The sequence below is a fragment of the Sipha flava genome, unplaced genomic scaffold (genome assembly GCF_003268045.1).
Source record: "Sipha flava isolate LNK unplaced genomic scaffold, YSA_version1 36_pilon_pilon, whole genome shotgun sequence".
Classification (NCBI taxonomy): Eukaryota; Metazoa; Arthropoda; class Insecta; order Hemiptera; family Aphididae; genus Sipha; species Sipha flava.
In genome coordinates this window covers 646,588-663,162 of record NW_020273076.1, presented here as the reverse complement: position 1 = coordinate 663,162, position 16,575 = coordinate 646,588, and the positions used below count along the sequence as shown (strand labels likewise).

Sequence of the window (16,575 nt, the reverse complement as noted above, 5' to 3'; positions counted from 1 at the left end):
AGAAATCGAATGGACATTAAGGACGATATGCGCATTGCTCTGTCCGATACGGTCCCAGATTTCAAGGCAATATTGTAATCAAAACAACAACAAATGTCACATTAAAACTTAGTTTTAAATAAAAGAAAGTGATTATTCACAATAATTTAATATAGTATTAAGTCTTAGATTTATCATTAAAAAATAACTAAAATAAAGTTGTATTTATTTATATATATATTTTTTAAGAATAGGGTCCGTTATTATATTTTATGCTCTAAAGGGGTCCATGGTCCAAAAAAGGTTAAGAATCCATGGCTTAAATACAATTATTTATTTTACTTTTTAACATATATAATTAAATTATTGCTACACATATGATATTATATAGTTTACCTGGTGCAGATTGATTTATTACTTCTATAGGAAATGAACAACTATTATTTAACAATTCATTAACTCGTTGATTCACATTCTCATTATTACAAACAGTAGTTAGAATAACATCATTAAGAGACTGTTTTGAAGATAATTCCTAAATTAGATAACAATAAAATTAAAATGTTTAACATTTATAAAATTTATATACAATAGTCTTGATAATCCAGCACTATGTTTTTATATTTCAGCACCCTAAGAAATCCAACTTATGTTTTAGTTTTGGATTAAAACTATTCAAAATAATTAAATCTTCAAATAATATTGTTAGAACTTTAATAAAAGTTAAAAAATTGTTATATTAATTGTATCAATATTAAATATATAACATCTAAATGTATATTTATTTAATTACTTACAATTGTCATTGGCACATAGTCTGACATTAGATTACTAATATAATTTGAAGTATCAATATTCATCTGATTTGGTTTTACACCTTTGAGAGTAATTTTCATCACTTTTGATGCAGGAATCTAAGGTTAAATTATAAGAAGTTTAATTAAGTATTGGCATGAATGAAAAAATGTATGAAGGGCTTAAACTATTGTAAATCTATGTACTACCGTCAAATCTTTGGGAATTTGAAATATATTTGACAATGATACATTATCCTTGTCACCAAAATCAATGTACTGGATTAAATAAGTATTGTGATTTACTTCTTTTAAAACTTTGCCTCTATAAATAGTGTTATCTAATGGAGATAGAGCTCCAATAATCTCACCAATCACCAAAGGTCTATTAATGGGTGGAACTAGAATTTAAATATTTATTTTTGATTATGATTAAATCTAAAAAAATTAAACACATGTAGCTTACCTGATGAACATAAGTTATTCACGGTATTTATAAATTTGTCAAATTCATCATTATAATCTTCTGAGCGCCTAATATATATTTCATTCAAAGACACAAAACCAGTCATAAAAACTAAACTGCCAGAACTTGGCAAATTTTCTATGTTTTCTGACATATCTAGAGAATCTAAATTTTACATATGTTAAGAAAAATGGTAACTATTGTTAAATATTTAAAATCAAGCAAGACTCATTTTTTTTATACATAATTAGATAAATTTATCTCTTACTTAAATAAATTCATCTAGCCACAATAAAATGACGTACCTAAATAAATATCCTTACTAATCCCTATTAATGAGATTTATTTTAAATAACATTTTTTTTTCATTGAAGTATAATAAGTAAAATAACCTGATCTAACAAAGTTATCCATTTTGATAGGAATAATTCTTGTGGTTTGTAAACTTTTATACATGCTATCATAACAAAAATTTAAACTGGCATGTTTGTTATCTTTTTGGGAATCTTCCACAAATTCCTAATTAAAAATAAATAAAAATAGAAGTTAAAAATGTAGTAAATTTTGAGATTACATGTTTTATGAGGGTAAATCAAATATAAACGGGATTATTTTTAATGAATGTCAACTAATGATAGGAATGGGCAGGAAGAGCCGGTCGTTTCATACTTCCGACTAATTTGCAGTAGATGTCGTGATGTCAGAGTAGCAAGTGCACTCTTCTACTGCACAACACATTATTATAAAATTTCTCAATCATAAAGGATTTAAAGCAACGCATTTTTTTGGAGATTGTTGCATCGTTCGGGGATCATACATTGTCAAGAACTCATGAGTTTGCTTGGTATAAGAAGTTCAAAGGAGGACAAGAATGAGTGAAAAATTATGAACACGATCACTGTCCTCGGACTAGCATCACAGATGAGAACATGTGCTGCGCAGTTTGAGACATTCTTGAAAACAATTGACAAGTAACAGTATCCAAAATTATAGAACAGGTTTGAATTAGCTATGGAAGTTATCAATCTTCACAAAAAACCTACAGTTCCTTAAAGTTTGTGCCAGATGGGTCCCTCATCTTTTGAACGAAGATCAAAAATTGAGACGTTGGAGATCTGTCAAAGGCTTAAGCCTTAAGTTCTAACAATGTCAAAACTGGAAGAAATGCAATGGACTCAACTTGAATACCCTCCCTACAATCCTGTGATTTTCATTTGTTTGGACCGCTTAAGGAAACTTTAGGAGGGCAACGGTTTGAAGATGATGAAGGTGTGAAGGATTATGTGCGCAAATAGTACCTGACTCAACCAGTTTCATTATACAATGATGGAATAAAAAACCTTCCTACGCGCTGGGAAAAATGTATTTTTAAAGCAGAAAATTATGTAGATTAATAATTTATATTTTTCATTCATAATTTAATAAATACAATTTATTTAAAAAAAAAGTCCCGTTTATATTGGATTCACCCTCGTCTATTAATAATTGTTTGTATAGAAATAAAATGATGATGATTAAATTTAATAATTTGTACTTAATAGTTAAAAATAAATCTGTGGCTTGGTGCAAGAATGGCTAATGTTATATTATGACAATGTTCTGGAATAAAAATATTAAATTAGTAAATTTTTAAGGTTAACATAATTTTTTTTTTAAATTTTCATAAATAGATATTTTTTTATTTAAAGACTCATTATGTTTAACTACACTAAGGTTAACTATATAATTTCAATTTCATAAAAATATGACATTGACTCTTCTTGCACCAAACCACAAAAATACAACCGAGTAGTTGTTGTAGCTTTTAGATTACATAGAATACTTAATTTTCTGAATAAAATAAAATGACTTTGAACACAAATAATACACATAATTCCTACATAAAGGTTTAATTAATAATTTAAAATTAAAATTTTTAAAATAGTGACTTATTTTTTTATTAATTTGTATACATTATTAATACTTATCAATATTAATCATAAGTAATCTTAACATTTTGAATGAATTTTATAATTTACACACTACATTATTTATTGTAATTCATATTTAAAATTTGAATAATAACAGTATCTATAGTTATAATCATGGTTAATACAATTTAATTAAAATAAATATTAATTGATTAATATGAGAATTATATTATATCTTACTAGTAGTTCATTTAAATGTCCATTAACATCTTGATTGTTATTAATTATAGTTAATGTTACAGAATCCAAACCAAAAATATCAAAATCAGTATATTCCTAAATAACATAATACAATTATTATTAAATAAAATAAAAATAATTGTACCTTATATCATAATATTTGAATAATAATAATTATTAATCAATTATAATAATTTAATTCCTAATAACCAATTAAATATTTTATTCATAATTAATATTTTACATTAACATCTCATTAAAATATTATTGTCAATATAGACATTTCTCAATCAAGAGAGCATGTCTCCTTAGGGAGACATAATACAATTTAAAGGGAGGCGTGAAATTGTTTTTAAAAAGCAATGAAACAAGAAAACATTATTTTTGGTTATTTTAATATTTAATTAAGACATTATTAAGTTACAATTAATTGAAACTAAGTAGTGTCAACCCTCTCATTAATTTTTTTTCAAAATTTTAAATTGAAATGTTTTTTTCCTAGTAAATAAACTCATTTAATATTTAAAATAACTTCATTGATTTTAAATCATCATGTTAATCCAATAATCAACATTAAAGACATAATATATATATATATATATATATATATATATATCAAATATAATTTTATCTTATTATGGTGGGAAGGGACTTACCATCATTAAATAGTATGAATTTGGGAATATACCTTAAAAGATTACGAATCCTTGATCTCTTTCATTATTAATATTTAAAAAATATTTGTTTGATAAGTAATAAATCATTACTAGATAATTTAACTGATTTTTTTTTTTAATATTTAATATTGTTTATAGAGTTCATATAATATAATTTTAGAAAATAAAGAATAACTTTTATTTTTAAAATTATCATCTCAATAATCAACACCTTGTACTTTAAAGTTTAATGGTAATTAACTAAAAAATAACCGATCAATATTTATTATTAATATAAATCAAAATGTCCAAAAAAAAAAAAAATCTCAAATAATATTGATGATGATATTTCTAATAAGACTGAGTTAAGTTTCAAATAGTTGTACTTTTAATAACTATCATACTCTCATGTTTACAAATTCATATACTTACATATAGAGTATAATGATATTAAGAAATTAATTAAATACATTTCAAACTAATATAATGCAATAAGGTAATATTCTACTATTCATATTTCTTACCATTATCATAGCTGTAGAATTTTCAAATAATGTAGTAATATATGAAACAGTTTCAGGAGTCCATGGTTTTAAATTAATATCTTTTAAGCCTACTAAACATACAGTTGGTGGAATCTAAGAGCACATATTTTATACCACTTTAATCAGTCAAATGCTCAAATTAAAAGAAAATTAGACAATACCTTTTTTAAAGTCTCAGATAAATTAACAATACAATCAATTGAAGCAGATATCACATAACCAGTATCTATTAAATATAAATAACAATTTGTTTCATCTATTACATCTATGATTTTACCTCTGTAATATTTGTCTATGCATTTCACTGCAATAATATCGCCAATAATAGGATCAATTTGAATACCTAATGCTATTTAAAAATAAAACATCAATATTTATCATAATACATAAATTGATAAATGATTTATATTTTAAATAAAATTACCATTTTTACAATATATCTGCAATTCTTTACAAACATTTACAAATCGATCAGCACTCCTAACAAATATATGCCTCCAATCATAATTTTCTAATTTTCCTACTGTTACTGTACTACCATTCTTAAACATTAACAAATCATAATTTGTGTCATCAATGTTCATATAACTTTGTAGATCCCATTGTTTTATAATTAAATCAATACGAGAATTTTTATAAGTCAGTTTCATTTTTTTATGAGTTTTATTATTTTGTTTGTTCATAAATGGTTCAAAGGTTACAATATAATCCTCAAAATTCTGAAAGCAAGTTAAAAAATAATAATTAAAATCTATATATAATGTAATTTTAATAGAATTATAAGTATGAATTTTTAAAAGAATTATTAGTTTTGTTATTATTATAAATATGTTATCTTCAACAACTTTTATGTACTACTATTATAGTTTTGAAAAATTTACATTATCCGCTCACAAACGCCTATGAAGAGTATAAAAGTCGCCGTACAATAATCGTTCACAATTAATAACGAGTGCATATGCCATTTTCTTTGTCCTTGTTTTTTTTTTTTTTTTTTTTTTTTTTGCGGAGGACGATACTAGTTTGTTATAGCCCCGACACTCAGGTGTGTCATTTCCCCGCCATGCATAATAATAATAAATGCATCGTATACATACAAAATATTGAGTTTATTTATTGATATATTTTACAAGAACACGGATTTAAATATAAGTCAGATCATCGAAGTTAAATTAAGTTAAATCATCGATACAATTTTGTGGACCCTAACTAAGTTTGGAGCCCACACACAAAATTTTAAGGGAATGTGGAATTCTACCAAATAAAACAAAAAGGGGCGGATTTAGGGGGGTTCAGGGGGTCGGCTAACCCACAGTTAATATTTGTTGACAAAATTGGCCTCTAGGAAATTTTTTTCTCTTTTTAAACCTTGATTTGGACTCTTCGACAGTTGGCCCATTGGAGTTACTTGAAAAATGAATGCCATATTCAAAATTTAAAATTTTTCAATTCATAATTTATATTTTAAATTATATCGTTTTAGTAGAATGTTAAGTAAAACATATTTTATTCCGTACGTTTGTTGCGCTGATAAAATTAGATTATATTTATTAATCGTAAATAAGTCATTATCGTTAGTGTCACTAATTCTAAAATGTAATATAAATATACTTATACACTTTTATGAGCATTTTATTTTTTTTTGTTTTTTTTTTACAAGGTATTAATTTTTAATTCAGTTTCATCCCTAATAAATGGCCTCTTGAAATGGCTTGACCCACAGTTCCCCGACTCTGGATCCGCCCCTGGTATATAACTCGTATATAACTAACAGTACCCGGAAAACTTTCATGGCAGTATAAGCGTAAATCCCAACAGTCTCATCAAACATTTTGATGGAAACTGATATTGTCTCTAGATGTGATCGACTGGAAAAACCACGTCTACCAAAAAAACATTCATGTGACCTTACTCTTAAGGCCTTGTCAAACAAACGCGTTAGTAACTTCGTGTTCTTAACGCTATTTTGGACGTTACCCACGTCACACAGAAACCAAAAAGCGTCGTATTATGGAAGTTCTTAGTAGTCGATATTGTTTATTTTTATCATGCTTTGTCGTATTGTTCGTACATTTTCGAGGTGCGGTTATTTTACTTTAACTTTTATGCGCATTAACCGAAAGTCAACAAAAGAGAAAGCGAATTATTTATTATTAACATTTATTTATACTCATATTTATGTAGGTATTCTTTCTTTCGCCATTATCTGAACGCCAAAAATAATACCACGCGTGATTTTGTGATTTTGTACAACGTCGCATTCTAGCGCCGCATTAATCACGCCGACAAAACATATATTTGACATCCAATATGACTTGGAATTAAATACAACGCGACGGTAGGTAATTCACGCGACGTTAATAACGCGTTCTGTTTGACAAAGCCTTTAGACCCAAATACTTTCGAAAAATACTCAAAAAATACTCCAACACTCATGGTCTTCTCTTATTTTATTTAATGTACTCAGCCATGTTAATTTAATTACTAATTTAATATATATTAATATCTACTGAAACACATTTACATAAGTTTATATTATTTAACTATACTGAATTTCAACTTGAAAATAAAGATAAAAAACTAATCTGAATAAAACAAAATTACAAAGAAGTACTAATTAATATAAAATTTGGTTTGAAAAAATGTCTACATAAACTATTAATAATTTAAAAATGAATATTAAAGCAATATCAGTATTCATTAATAAATAAATAATTTATTTCGATTTAAAAAAAAAAAAGATAAAAAATATATATAATTCACAAATAAAAAACTAGTTATAAATTGAAACTTATGAGGCACTGCCTCAAAAACATTTTCAAATAAAATCATAGAACTGTCAAGTTATATACTTTTCTCGATAGTGTTGAAAGACTAAAAATAAAAATAAAATTCCTCAATATCTTTCCTAATTATTTTGAATTAATAAAATTTAATTTTGAAATTTAAATTCAAAAAATAATTAAACACTTAACTCACAGATGTTATTAGAAATTTGTGTTGTAATTGGATTAAATAATTATATTAAATCTACCTTTATCAAATGTCGTAATTTTCCATTAGGACAAACACATGGAACTTCAGCTTCAAATGTGATAACAGGTATACTTTTATACCTAATGGGAATATCTTTAAGTTTTTTAGTCTTTGTCATTTCACCAGTGTCGCAGAGTGCAACATAAGCTTCTCGATTTAAAAGAGATACAACATAACAACGCATCCATTTTTTTTTTCGAGGGTGAAGGCACCCCAATAGTGAACCAGGTTGTACATTAGACCTTTATTTAAAAAAAAAAATGTATACAAATACCTTCTTAACTCATTTTTATATTATGTATACATAATGCAAGTATTATAACAAGTGTATTTATATTTATTACAAGTAAATTTTATTGGAAATATTAATAAATGTGAATACAAATTGAAATAAAATAGTTACATTTTATAACAATGATAAATTAAAAATAAAAGTGATGATAATAATATAAATCTTATGTTGTATTCACCTTTAAAATATTAATTCAATAAAATATATTGAAAAAATACTGTTACAGTAGAACTTCTCTAATTTGTCAACTTTGGAACCGGGGTAATGGTTGAAACCAGAGAAGATCGAAATATACAGAATATATAGAAAAATTGTATTCAAATATATAATACTAAATAATTGAATGTAAGCATTATACAAATGTAGTAAGCAAATACTTAGAGTCAGTAACTTATAGATATTTTTTGCAAATAAAATTCTAAAATTAATTTTATATATCTATTATAAATTGGAAAATCTAAATACATTTTTGAAGTAATCAAAGCGATAATATTGTTGAATCAACCAGAGTGAAAGACAAAAAGGATTCTACTGTATTGGGTACCATACATAAAAAATATTAATAAGAACAATTTACACATACTGATTTTTATTTTTTATTTTTTTATTTATATATTTAAAATAACATAATTAAGAAAGATAGTATTTGATATATTTTTGAATTAAAGTTATTATAGAAATTGATTATTTTAAAAATAAAATATTGAATCAAAAAAATATTAATCATAACTTAATTTATGCAATTATCAAAGAAGATTTTAAGTTTTAGACACTATTATCTATAGGGTGAAATAGCCCAAGTTTATTAAAATTTAACAGTTTAAGGCTTAACTCACACGAATCACATTACAACCATGTTATGATCACAAAATGGTGGTTGATCGCTCTTGGTCAATACATTAAATAACATATAAAATATGATAAATGTAATCATACATAGACAACAAACCACTTTCTTTCGTCATATCCAACAACAATTGCAACTTGTCAACCACAAAATTGCGGTCGTCTGTGGTTGAGCGTAGCACACATGGTACAACACACCAACCACTTTCCAAAATTAAATTTGTAAATATTAAAAAATTGAAATGGATGTAAACCATATTTGTAGTTGTAGTATGATACTATCATCATCAGTTTGGACTTCTAATATGACTACAAAAAAGTGGTTCATAAGTGGCCCTTTTCAACCATGAGTGACCTCACAGTTTTATGGTTGTAGTATGGTTGTAATGTGGTATGTGTGAGTTAAGTCTGAATGTTTATAAAGTAATGTTTTGAACATATGAAAAACCACTGGGAAGTTTCTAAAAATAATCTATAAGGTACTATTTAAATTGTCTCTTGATTATCATAAAAATAAAAAAAACACATTGATGAACACAATTTTTTTTCAAAAACCAAAACAAATGATATTATAAAACTTACAAAGGTATAATTTCTTCATTTAATAAAACCATATTAATTTCATCATTATTTATTCGTTCACAATTTTGTAATTTCATGTGAATCAAAAATTTATAATTTTTAATCCTGACTAAATTTTTTAACGTTCCAACTACATCAGCTTCCAAATAACTTAAAGTTTCATTAAGTAATGGAAATTCAGGCCTAAAAATAATATAAAAATTGTATACACAAAAAAATATACACCTAGAGATATCATCTCAATTAGAGATTAGACGTGGTAACTTTTTGTCAGTCTATCACTCGTATAACATGTATCATTTTTTATTTTGTGTTGATTGATTTATTGATGGGATAAGGATTTTTAAATCTAATTTATCTTTAAGTCTATTTGAGAGCGACTTTTCACTTTTAAAATGTATTCTTATGTTAACAATTATTAAATTAAAATTAATTTTAGTGGTATTTGAAAAATTAAAATTAGAAATTTGAGAAACTAGTTGATTAATTGGAAATAGAAAACATCTAAATGTTAATAAATTGTTAAATAAAATGTTAAGTGTGATAGACAGACAGAATATGAACAAATGTAAAATAATTTATACTATTTTCTACCTTTTTAATTCCATTATGTCAGTTCAGATTCGTGTAAACAAATACTCAATTAAATACCTGAAATAAATTGTGTAACTGTCAAAAAAAAAAAAAATGTTTATTATATCATAACATTTACTCACATATAATTGATATACATTTAAAAAAAATTATAAAAACTTGTCATAATGAAATATAATAATAAAATCTATAATATTAATTATTTCTTATATTTGGAAGTTTTATAATCCCCCTGCGGAAGGGGGATCAGAATACTTCCACGGTTCTTTAGTCGGCCGTAAAAGAAGACTAAATGAGGTTGCGTCAGGATTATCTGGAAGAGGGAAGATTGAATAAAGTATAAAAATGTATATAAAATAGTAAAGAGCATGGTAAGTAAACTTTAATAAATATTTTAAATTATATGAGAGACTAGGAATATGGAAAGGAGAAAAATAAATGTATAGACTGTCTAATGTTATATAAAAACAATCCAAGGACTTTCAAAATATTTTTCGTATAGAAAATGAGGACAAGAGAGTCTTAACAAACAAATGATGAAGATGTGAAAGAGATGAAAGAATATTTAGAGACATTACTGAACGAGGAGAATCCAAAAGAAGCTTTAGAGCAGTGGTTTTTAACCTTTTGTAGTTCACGGACCCCTGATGAAAGATTTTTAGAAATTGCGGGCCCCCTTACTAATTTTTGTTTAATACTTTTTTTTACACAAAACATCTCATGTTATTAAAACCAAAATTATAATAAATATTTTATATAATAAATTACACTAATAGACATAACAAAACATACATATAAATAATTATTCTTATTTCACTTAATTTTTCAGTTAAATTTTTAAATTATTTTAGTTTTAATTTATTTTTTTAATATTCTTAAAATATAATTTTTATTAGCTTAATACGATGGTTGATATACAAGTTTTATAACATCATATAATGATAAAATCTATTATATAATAAAATATATATATAAAAAAATAATAATAATAATATTAATCCAACAATATTATAATAATGCACTCATGTCATGTATTGATGTACATATGTTATGTTTTAGGGCTGCCGCAGACTCCCGATATGAGTATCGCGAACCTCTAGAGGGCCGCGGACCACAGGTTAAGAACCGCTGCTTTAGAGTATTTTATGGAATGAAGGATTGATTGGTTTAGTTAGTGAGGAGGAAGTAAAGGTGATAAAAAACAAAAAAATTGTAGGACCCGATGGAGTGCCTGTAGAAATGAGGAAAATTTTAGGGGATGTAAGTATTGGATGGTTAAAAGTTTTTTTTAATAAGGTGTTAGTAGAGGGAAAAATGCCAGTAGATCAGAGAAAGAGTTTTATTGTATCAATATTTAAAAGCAAAGGAGACATACAGGAATGTGGAAACTATAGAAGAATAAAGCTGATGAGTCATAGTATGAAGATTTGGGAAAAGATATAAATATAAAATATAAATTTGGTAAGAAAAATCTGGAAGAAGTTAATAATAGGTTGTATAAGTGGAAATTAGCCCTTGGAAGGAAAATAATTAATTAGTAGAAATAAAACAGAGTAGTATATAGAGTATGACTTGGAAGGAAGACACCAAGTTGAGGGTATGAGGAGACTAATGACAATAAGTTGTGATGTGATAAAACAGTATTTTCCAAAGTGGGCGATATGGCCCCCCCCCTCTGGAGGTGCTAGAGCTATCAAGGGGGGGAGGGCAATGGAAGTTACAAGCTCATTTGGGAGGCATTGGATTACAAATAGGGGCGTTGACTATTTTAATTTTTTTTAACAATATGTAGAATGTTGACTGTAGTACAAACTATTGTACTTATGTATTTTATGTTTTTAAATTTAGAATAATCGTTATTACTAGGGCTAGGGAGTTAAAGCATTTGCTTAATTTTATGGATTTACTTTAAATGTAGCAAAGTGCTATAGAAGTATATGTCAAGTTATAACACATACAATTATGAAATTTGAAAATGCCTTTTTTTGTTTTGCTTTTTTCAGAATTTTTAAAAAAAATGCTTATTTCCAGTTTTTCTAATTATTTTTGCTTGTATGACCATTTTTTTTTTTTACGTTTTTATAGTTTTCTCCTGCAAAGTCGTTTTTGATAGATTTAAAATTAAAAATAGTTCTTATATTATCTACGTTGTCACATAGTTCGTCGCCATCCAAGGCATCGTTGTAGGGTTAATAGAGATATTTCAACACTAAAAATAGAACATCAGAATGATCAAGAACAGAGAGAACAGTTTACATTTTATTTTTCAGAAAAATCCCTTAGAAAATCCATAAAATCCTTACTCATGAAAGTTTTATTGAAAGATTTATTTTTAATTTGTTTGATTTTTTAGTTAAAATTTAATAGTTTTTTTTTTAAATAAATATTTTTGCTTAATTTTAAATTTTTTTAATGCTTATCTTAGTGCTTATAATGATGTTTTTAAGCGGTTAATATTCATGGATGTTGATCTTGTTGGTTATCATTGTTATTGTTTTTGTAAGTGTCGTATTTTTTATATATAATTATATTTACATGTTCATTATGGCTGAATCGAAGAAAAAAATGTTATGATTTGTAAAAGACAAAACAATTTGCCAAGAATTATTTTTTGCTAAAAGTTTGGAAACTCATACTAAAGGAGAATCAATATTTCACTCACTGGAAGAGTTTTTTAAAGAAAATGAAATTCTTATATGTAATAATTTATCAGTTTTAACCTATGGTGCTCCAGCCACGACCAAAAATCGAGGTTTTATCGCATTAAAAAAAAAAAAAAAATGTATCAAACGTATTATCTGTACATTTTATCATTCATAGACAACATTTAGTTGCCAAAAATTTGAGTGAGTGGTTACATAAGTCATTAAATAATGTAATTATAGGTATAAATAAAATCAAAAATAATTGATTGAATAATAGATTGTTTGGAAAACTTTGTACTGAAAACTATGAAGAATTCTATTCTATTATAGGTTTTCTATTATTGGTTGTCAAAGGGTGCCTGTTTGGATAGATTCTATAAGTTGTTTGACTAGGTGTTTGAGTTTTTAAAAACAACAGATTATACTTTAAGCGATAACTTAATTAATTGTAGAAGTGACATCTTATTTGACTGAGCTGTTAAAAAAATTTAAAAAAACAAATATATAGCTTCAAGGTGATGATTTTAATTTGATCAAAACAAAAAATATTATTTCTGCATTTGTAACAAAACTTCTTAAGTAGAAATGAAATATAAGACAAACATTTTGATTTCAAATAATAACGATTTGAAGATATTCTTATAATGGACATACCCCAATGGGTTTAGATCCATTTTCAAATACTGAAATGATAAATTCTCCAATATTAGAAGATGAATTGATAGAAGAAACTATAAATAAAACATTAAAATATAAGTTCAAGGAAGGATACCAAGCGTTCTGGCTTCAAAAACAGATACCAATACTACATCTTGGAAAAAGAAGAGGAAGAACAAAAAAGAGATGGTTGAATATGATTGAAAATGATATAAGGCTGTTGATGTATGCATAAAAGATGTAGAAAATTAAGACAAGAGGAGGTTTAGAACAAGGATGGCCGACCCCAAATAGTTAGAAGAAAGGCAAAGAAGAAAATAAATACTAGTATTAAATCCTAATTTTATTAAATTTACCTTAACATTATCTATCAATTTTTATTATATTTATTTATTATATATAAATATATAATTTTTCTTTTATTTTATATTTTAGGCTACTTTACTAGTCAATCATTCTTCATTCAGACTTAATAATTATTCAGAACAAGTATTTTTGTTTTCAGTATTGAATTTTTGTTCAAAGTCATTTTAATTTATTTTACACAAATTAACTCAATAATTTACTATGCTTCGATTAAATAATATAATGGGAATAATGAAAGATGATACCTATGATGGTACTTAAATATTCTTAATTTTCATTAGAAATATAAATATAAAATCTAAAATTAAATATTAAAATAATACTACAAATTATAACTATACCTACTTTTTTTTTTAAATTTTAGTTTATAATAAAATTTTTATTCCTGCAGTAAAAATACTTGTCTTTGTTAGGTTTTACCATTAAAGATTTGTTAGTTACATTATTAATAATCAATATTAAATATTATACTAAATCCTATATTAAGTAAATACAGATCAGTAATTTAATATTGTTATACGAGGTCTGTTCAAAAAGTAACAGGACACATGTTATTGCAGCTAATTTATACATGATATCGTTTTAAATTATAATTATATGTATTCTCAACATATTAGTAAATATTTTGAACAAAACCTGAAGTCACTATCTTATCTCAGTTTAGTATTATACATGGTTAAATTAAGTCAGTTTGTTTTGATGTCCGTTTTCGTCATGTCCGAATGCTATGTCAAAAATCATTAACGATTTATCAAGCCTTTAAAAAACGATCTGCTGATATAAATTTCATAAAAAAAACATTATCACAGGAGACGAGACATCGGTTTATGGATACGATCTGGAAACAAAGTCATCTCAGTGGAAAACAAAATGTTTCCCTCGACCAAAAAAGCTCGCCAAGTGAGATCAAATGTCAAGACAATGCTGATTGTTTTTTTTTTTTTGATTTGAAGGTATTGTTCATTATGAATTTGTGCCCCATGGACAAATCAGGTATTCTATAAAGATGTATTAATACATTTAAGAGAGAATTCTCAAAAAGCGCTCAGAAAAATGGTGAAATGGCACCTGGTTTCTTCATCACGACAATGTGCCAGCACATCCAACGTTGTTGAATTTTTAGCTGAAAAAAAATACCTGTAGTCCCGCACCCTCCCTATTCATCTGATCAAGCTCCATGCGATTTTTTTTTCCTGAGAATAAAATCTGCATTTAAAGGACAAAGATTTCAAGACGTAGAGAAAATTAAAGCAAATACGGCAACAGAACACAAAGCTATAACTTTAGAACAGTTCCAAAGGACTTTCAAAAAATGGCAAGATCTCTGGAACCACTGCATATCGTCTGGAGGAGAGTATTTTGAAGGCGATATCTTTAATTAATATGTAACTTCATAATTGTAATTATTAAAAATAAAATCCTGGTAGTTTTTGAACAGACCTTGTACAATCAATAATTTAAAATAATACTTAACCCATCGTTAGTTGTGCCGCTATGGTTAAAATGACCATACTTTTTTTTTTATATCTTTAATAAAACATTTAATTTTATATTTCAATCATTGATACTCATGTAATATGAGCCGATAATATACAATCAATAACATTTTTAAAAAGTATAGTGAGTGTCAATGATAAAAATATAAAATGTAAATGTTTTATAAAAACCTAAAAAAAGTGCGGTTATTCTCATCATAGTGTAACTAATGCCGGATTAAATAAAACTTTAGTTAATACATGCAATTCAACACAATCTTTTAATAACATATTTGAAACATCAATATCTTGTAGACCTTACATAAGTATTTTATTTAAAACATAATTTACTCTCCACAATATAATTTTTTTACCCAAACAATTGTTGTTTAGTAATTAACGGGGATAAAAATAAACTTCATGGAACAAATGCAGTTTAGTTTCCATGCTCCAATTTGGATTTTTTTTTTAAGTGTAAGTTTTAAAGTACTGAATTCAAGTGTTTGAAAAAATTCCTGTTTTGGGACATAAATGTATGGATATACCAATTCTTGGATATCATAAAAAAATAACAAGATTTTTTAAAAAGTATAAAATTTCAATTTTTGAAGTTTCTAAAAAGCAAGTAAGATAGTCAAAATAAAATTATATCCTACTTCTATACATGGTTGAAAACATACAATAGTAAAAAGTTCTTTTTTCGTATTTCTATAGAGGATACCATGATATTTGAAAAATTGACAGCTTTAGTTTTTTAAGTTTAACTACACCAAGTAAAAAAAATACAAGAATTTTTTAAATACTTTGGAATACAGTACTTAAAACATACATTTTGAAACGAAAAAATTCAAAATCGAGCATGGGAACTAAATTGCATTTATACCGAAACTAATCTAAAATCACACGAACCAAGGGGCATCTAAAAAAGTGTAGTCACATTAAATTGTATACGGAACGTAAAATCATATCCGTAATACTTTTATTAATCAATATAAATATTTACATAAATAGGTAACTAATGAAATAAAATTGCGACCAAAATCTCAAACAAAAACGAGTAAATCGTTTAGTTTAAATAAGACGAATTAAGCCATGGAAAATAAAAATTCAATATTAAAACGAACGCCAGTGTTTAAATAACAAATTAAATAAATACATACTTGGTACACAACGATACGGTTTGCGGGAGGTACGAATTGACTAAACAAGCAAGTACGTATGCCGACCACTCAATAGAGTTCAAATCACTAACTTGAACAAATTAAATTCGGGATACAAAAAGAAAAATATTAAGCGAAATTACAACAGAAATCTGTTTATTCATAAAAAACTAGTAAATGCACACATTACATGGTCAGAAAAAAATTAAGTATGAAAATGTTAAAAGCAAACGGAGAGCTTTAACGAACACGAAATTGACAAAAATTAAATGAACACAATGCTTAACCCAGTAAACCACATTGGGTAACGACTTTTTGAATATACAAGTAAC

The 16,575-nt window shown here is 25.8% G+C and overlaps 1 protein-coding gene across 1 annotated transcript in view; it reads right to left on the bottom strand.

The window, feature by feature from the left end:
* Positions 1-16,502, bottom strand: part of LOC112688018 — a 33,282-nt gene extending 16,780 nt beyond the window's left edge. Inside the window, 13 exon segments of the mRNA XM_025561024.1 lie at positions 383-514; positions 777-893; positions 984-1,174; positions 1,240-1,404; positions 1,632-1,758; positions 3,390-3,485; positions 4,570-4,683; positions 4,752-4,939; positions 5,015-5,309; positions 7,625-7,868; positions 9,347-9,529; positions 9,941-10,015; positions 16,244-16,502. Coding sequence (XP_025416809.1) covers positions 383-514; positions 777-893; positions 984-1,174; positions 1,240-1,404; positions 1,632-1,758; positions 3,390-3,485; positions 4,570-4,683; positions 4,752-4,939; positions 5,015-5,309; positions 7,625-7,868; positions 9,347-9,529; positions 9,941-9,954 — 1,866 coding nt within the window. The 5' untranslated portion in view covers positions 9,955-10,015; positions 16,244-16,502.
* Between the last annotated feature and the right edge of the window lie 73 nt (positions 16,503-16,575).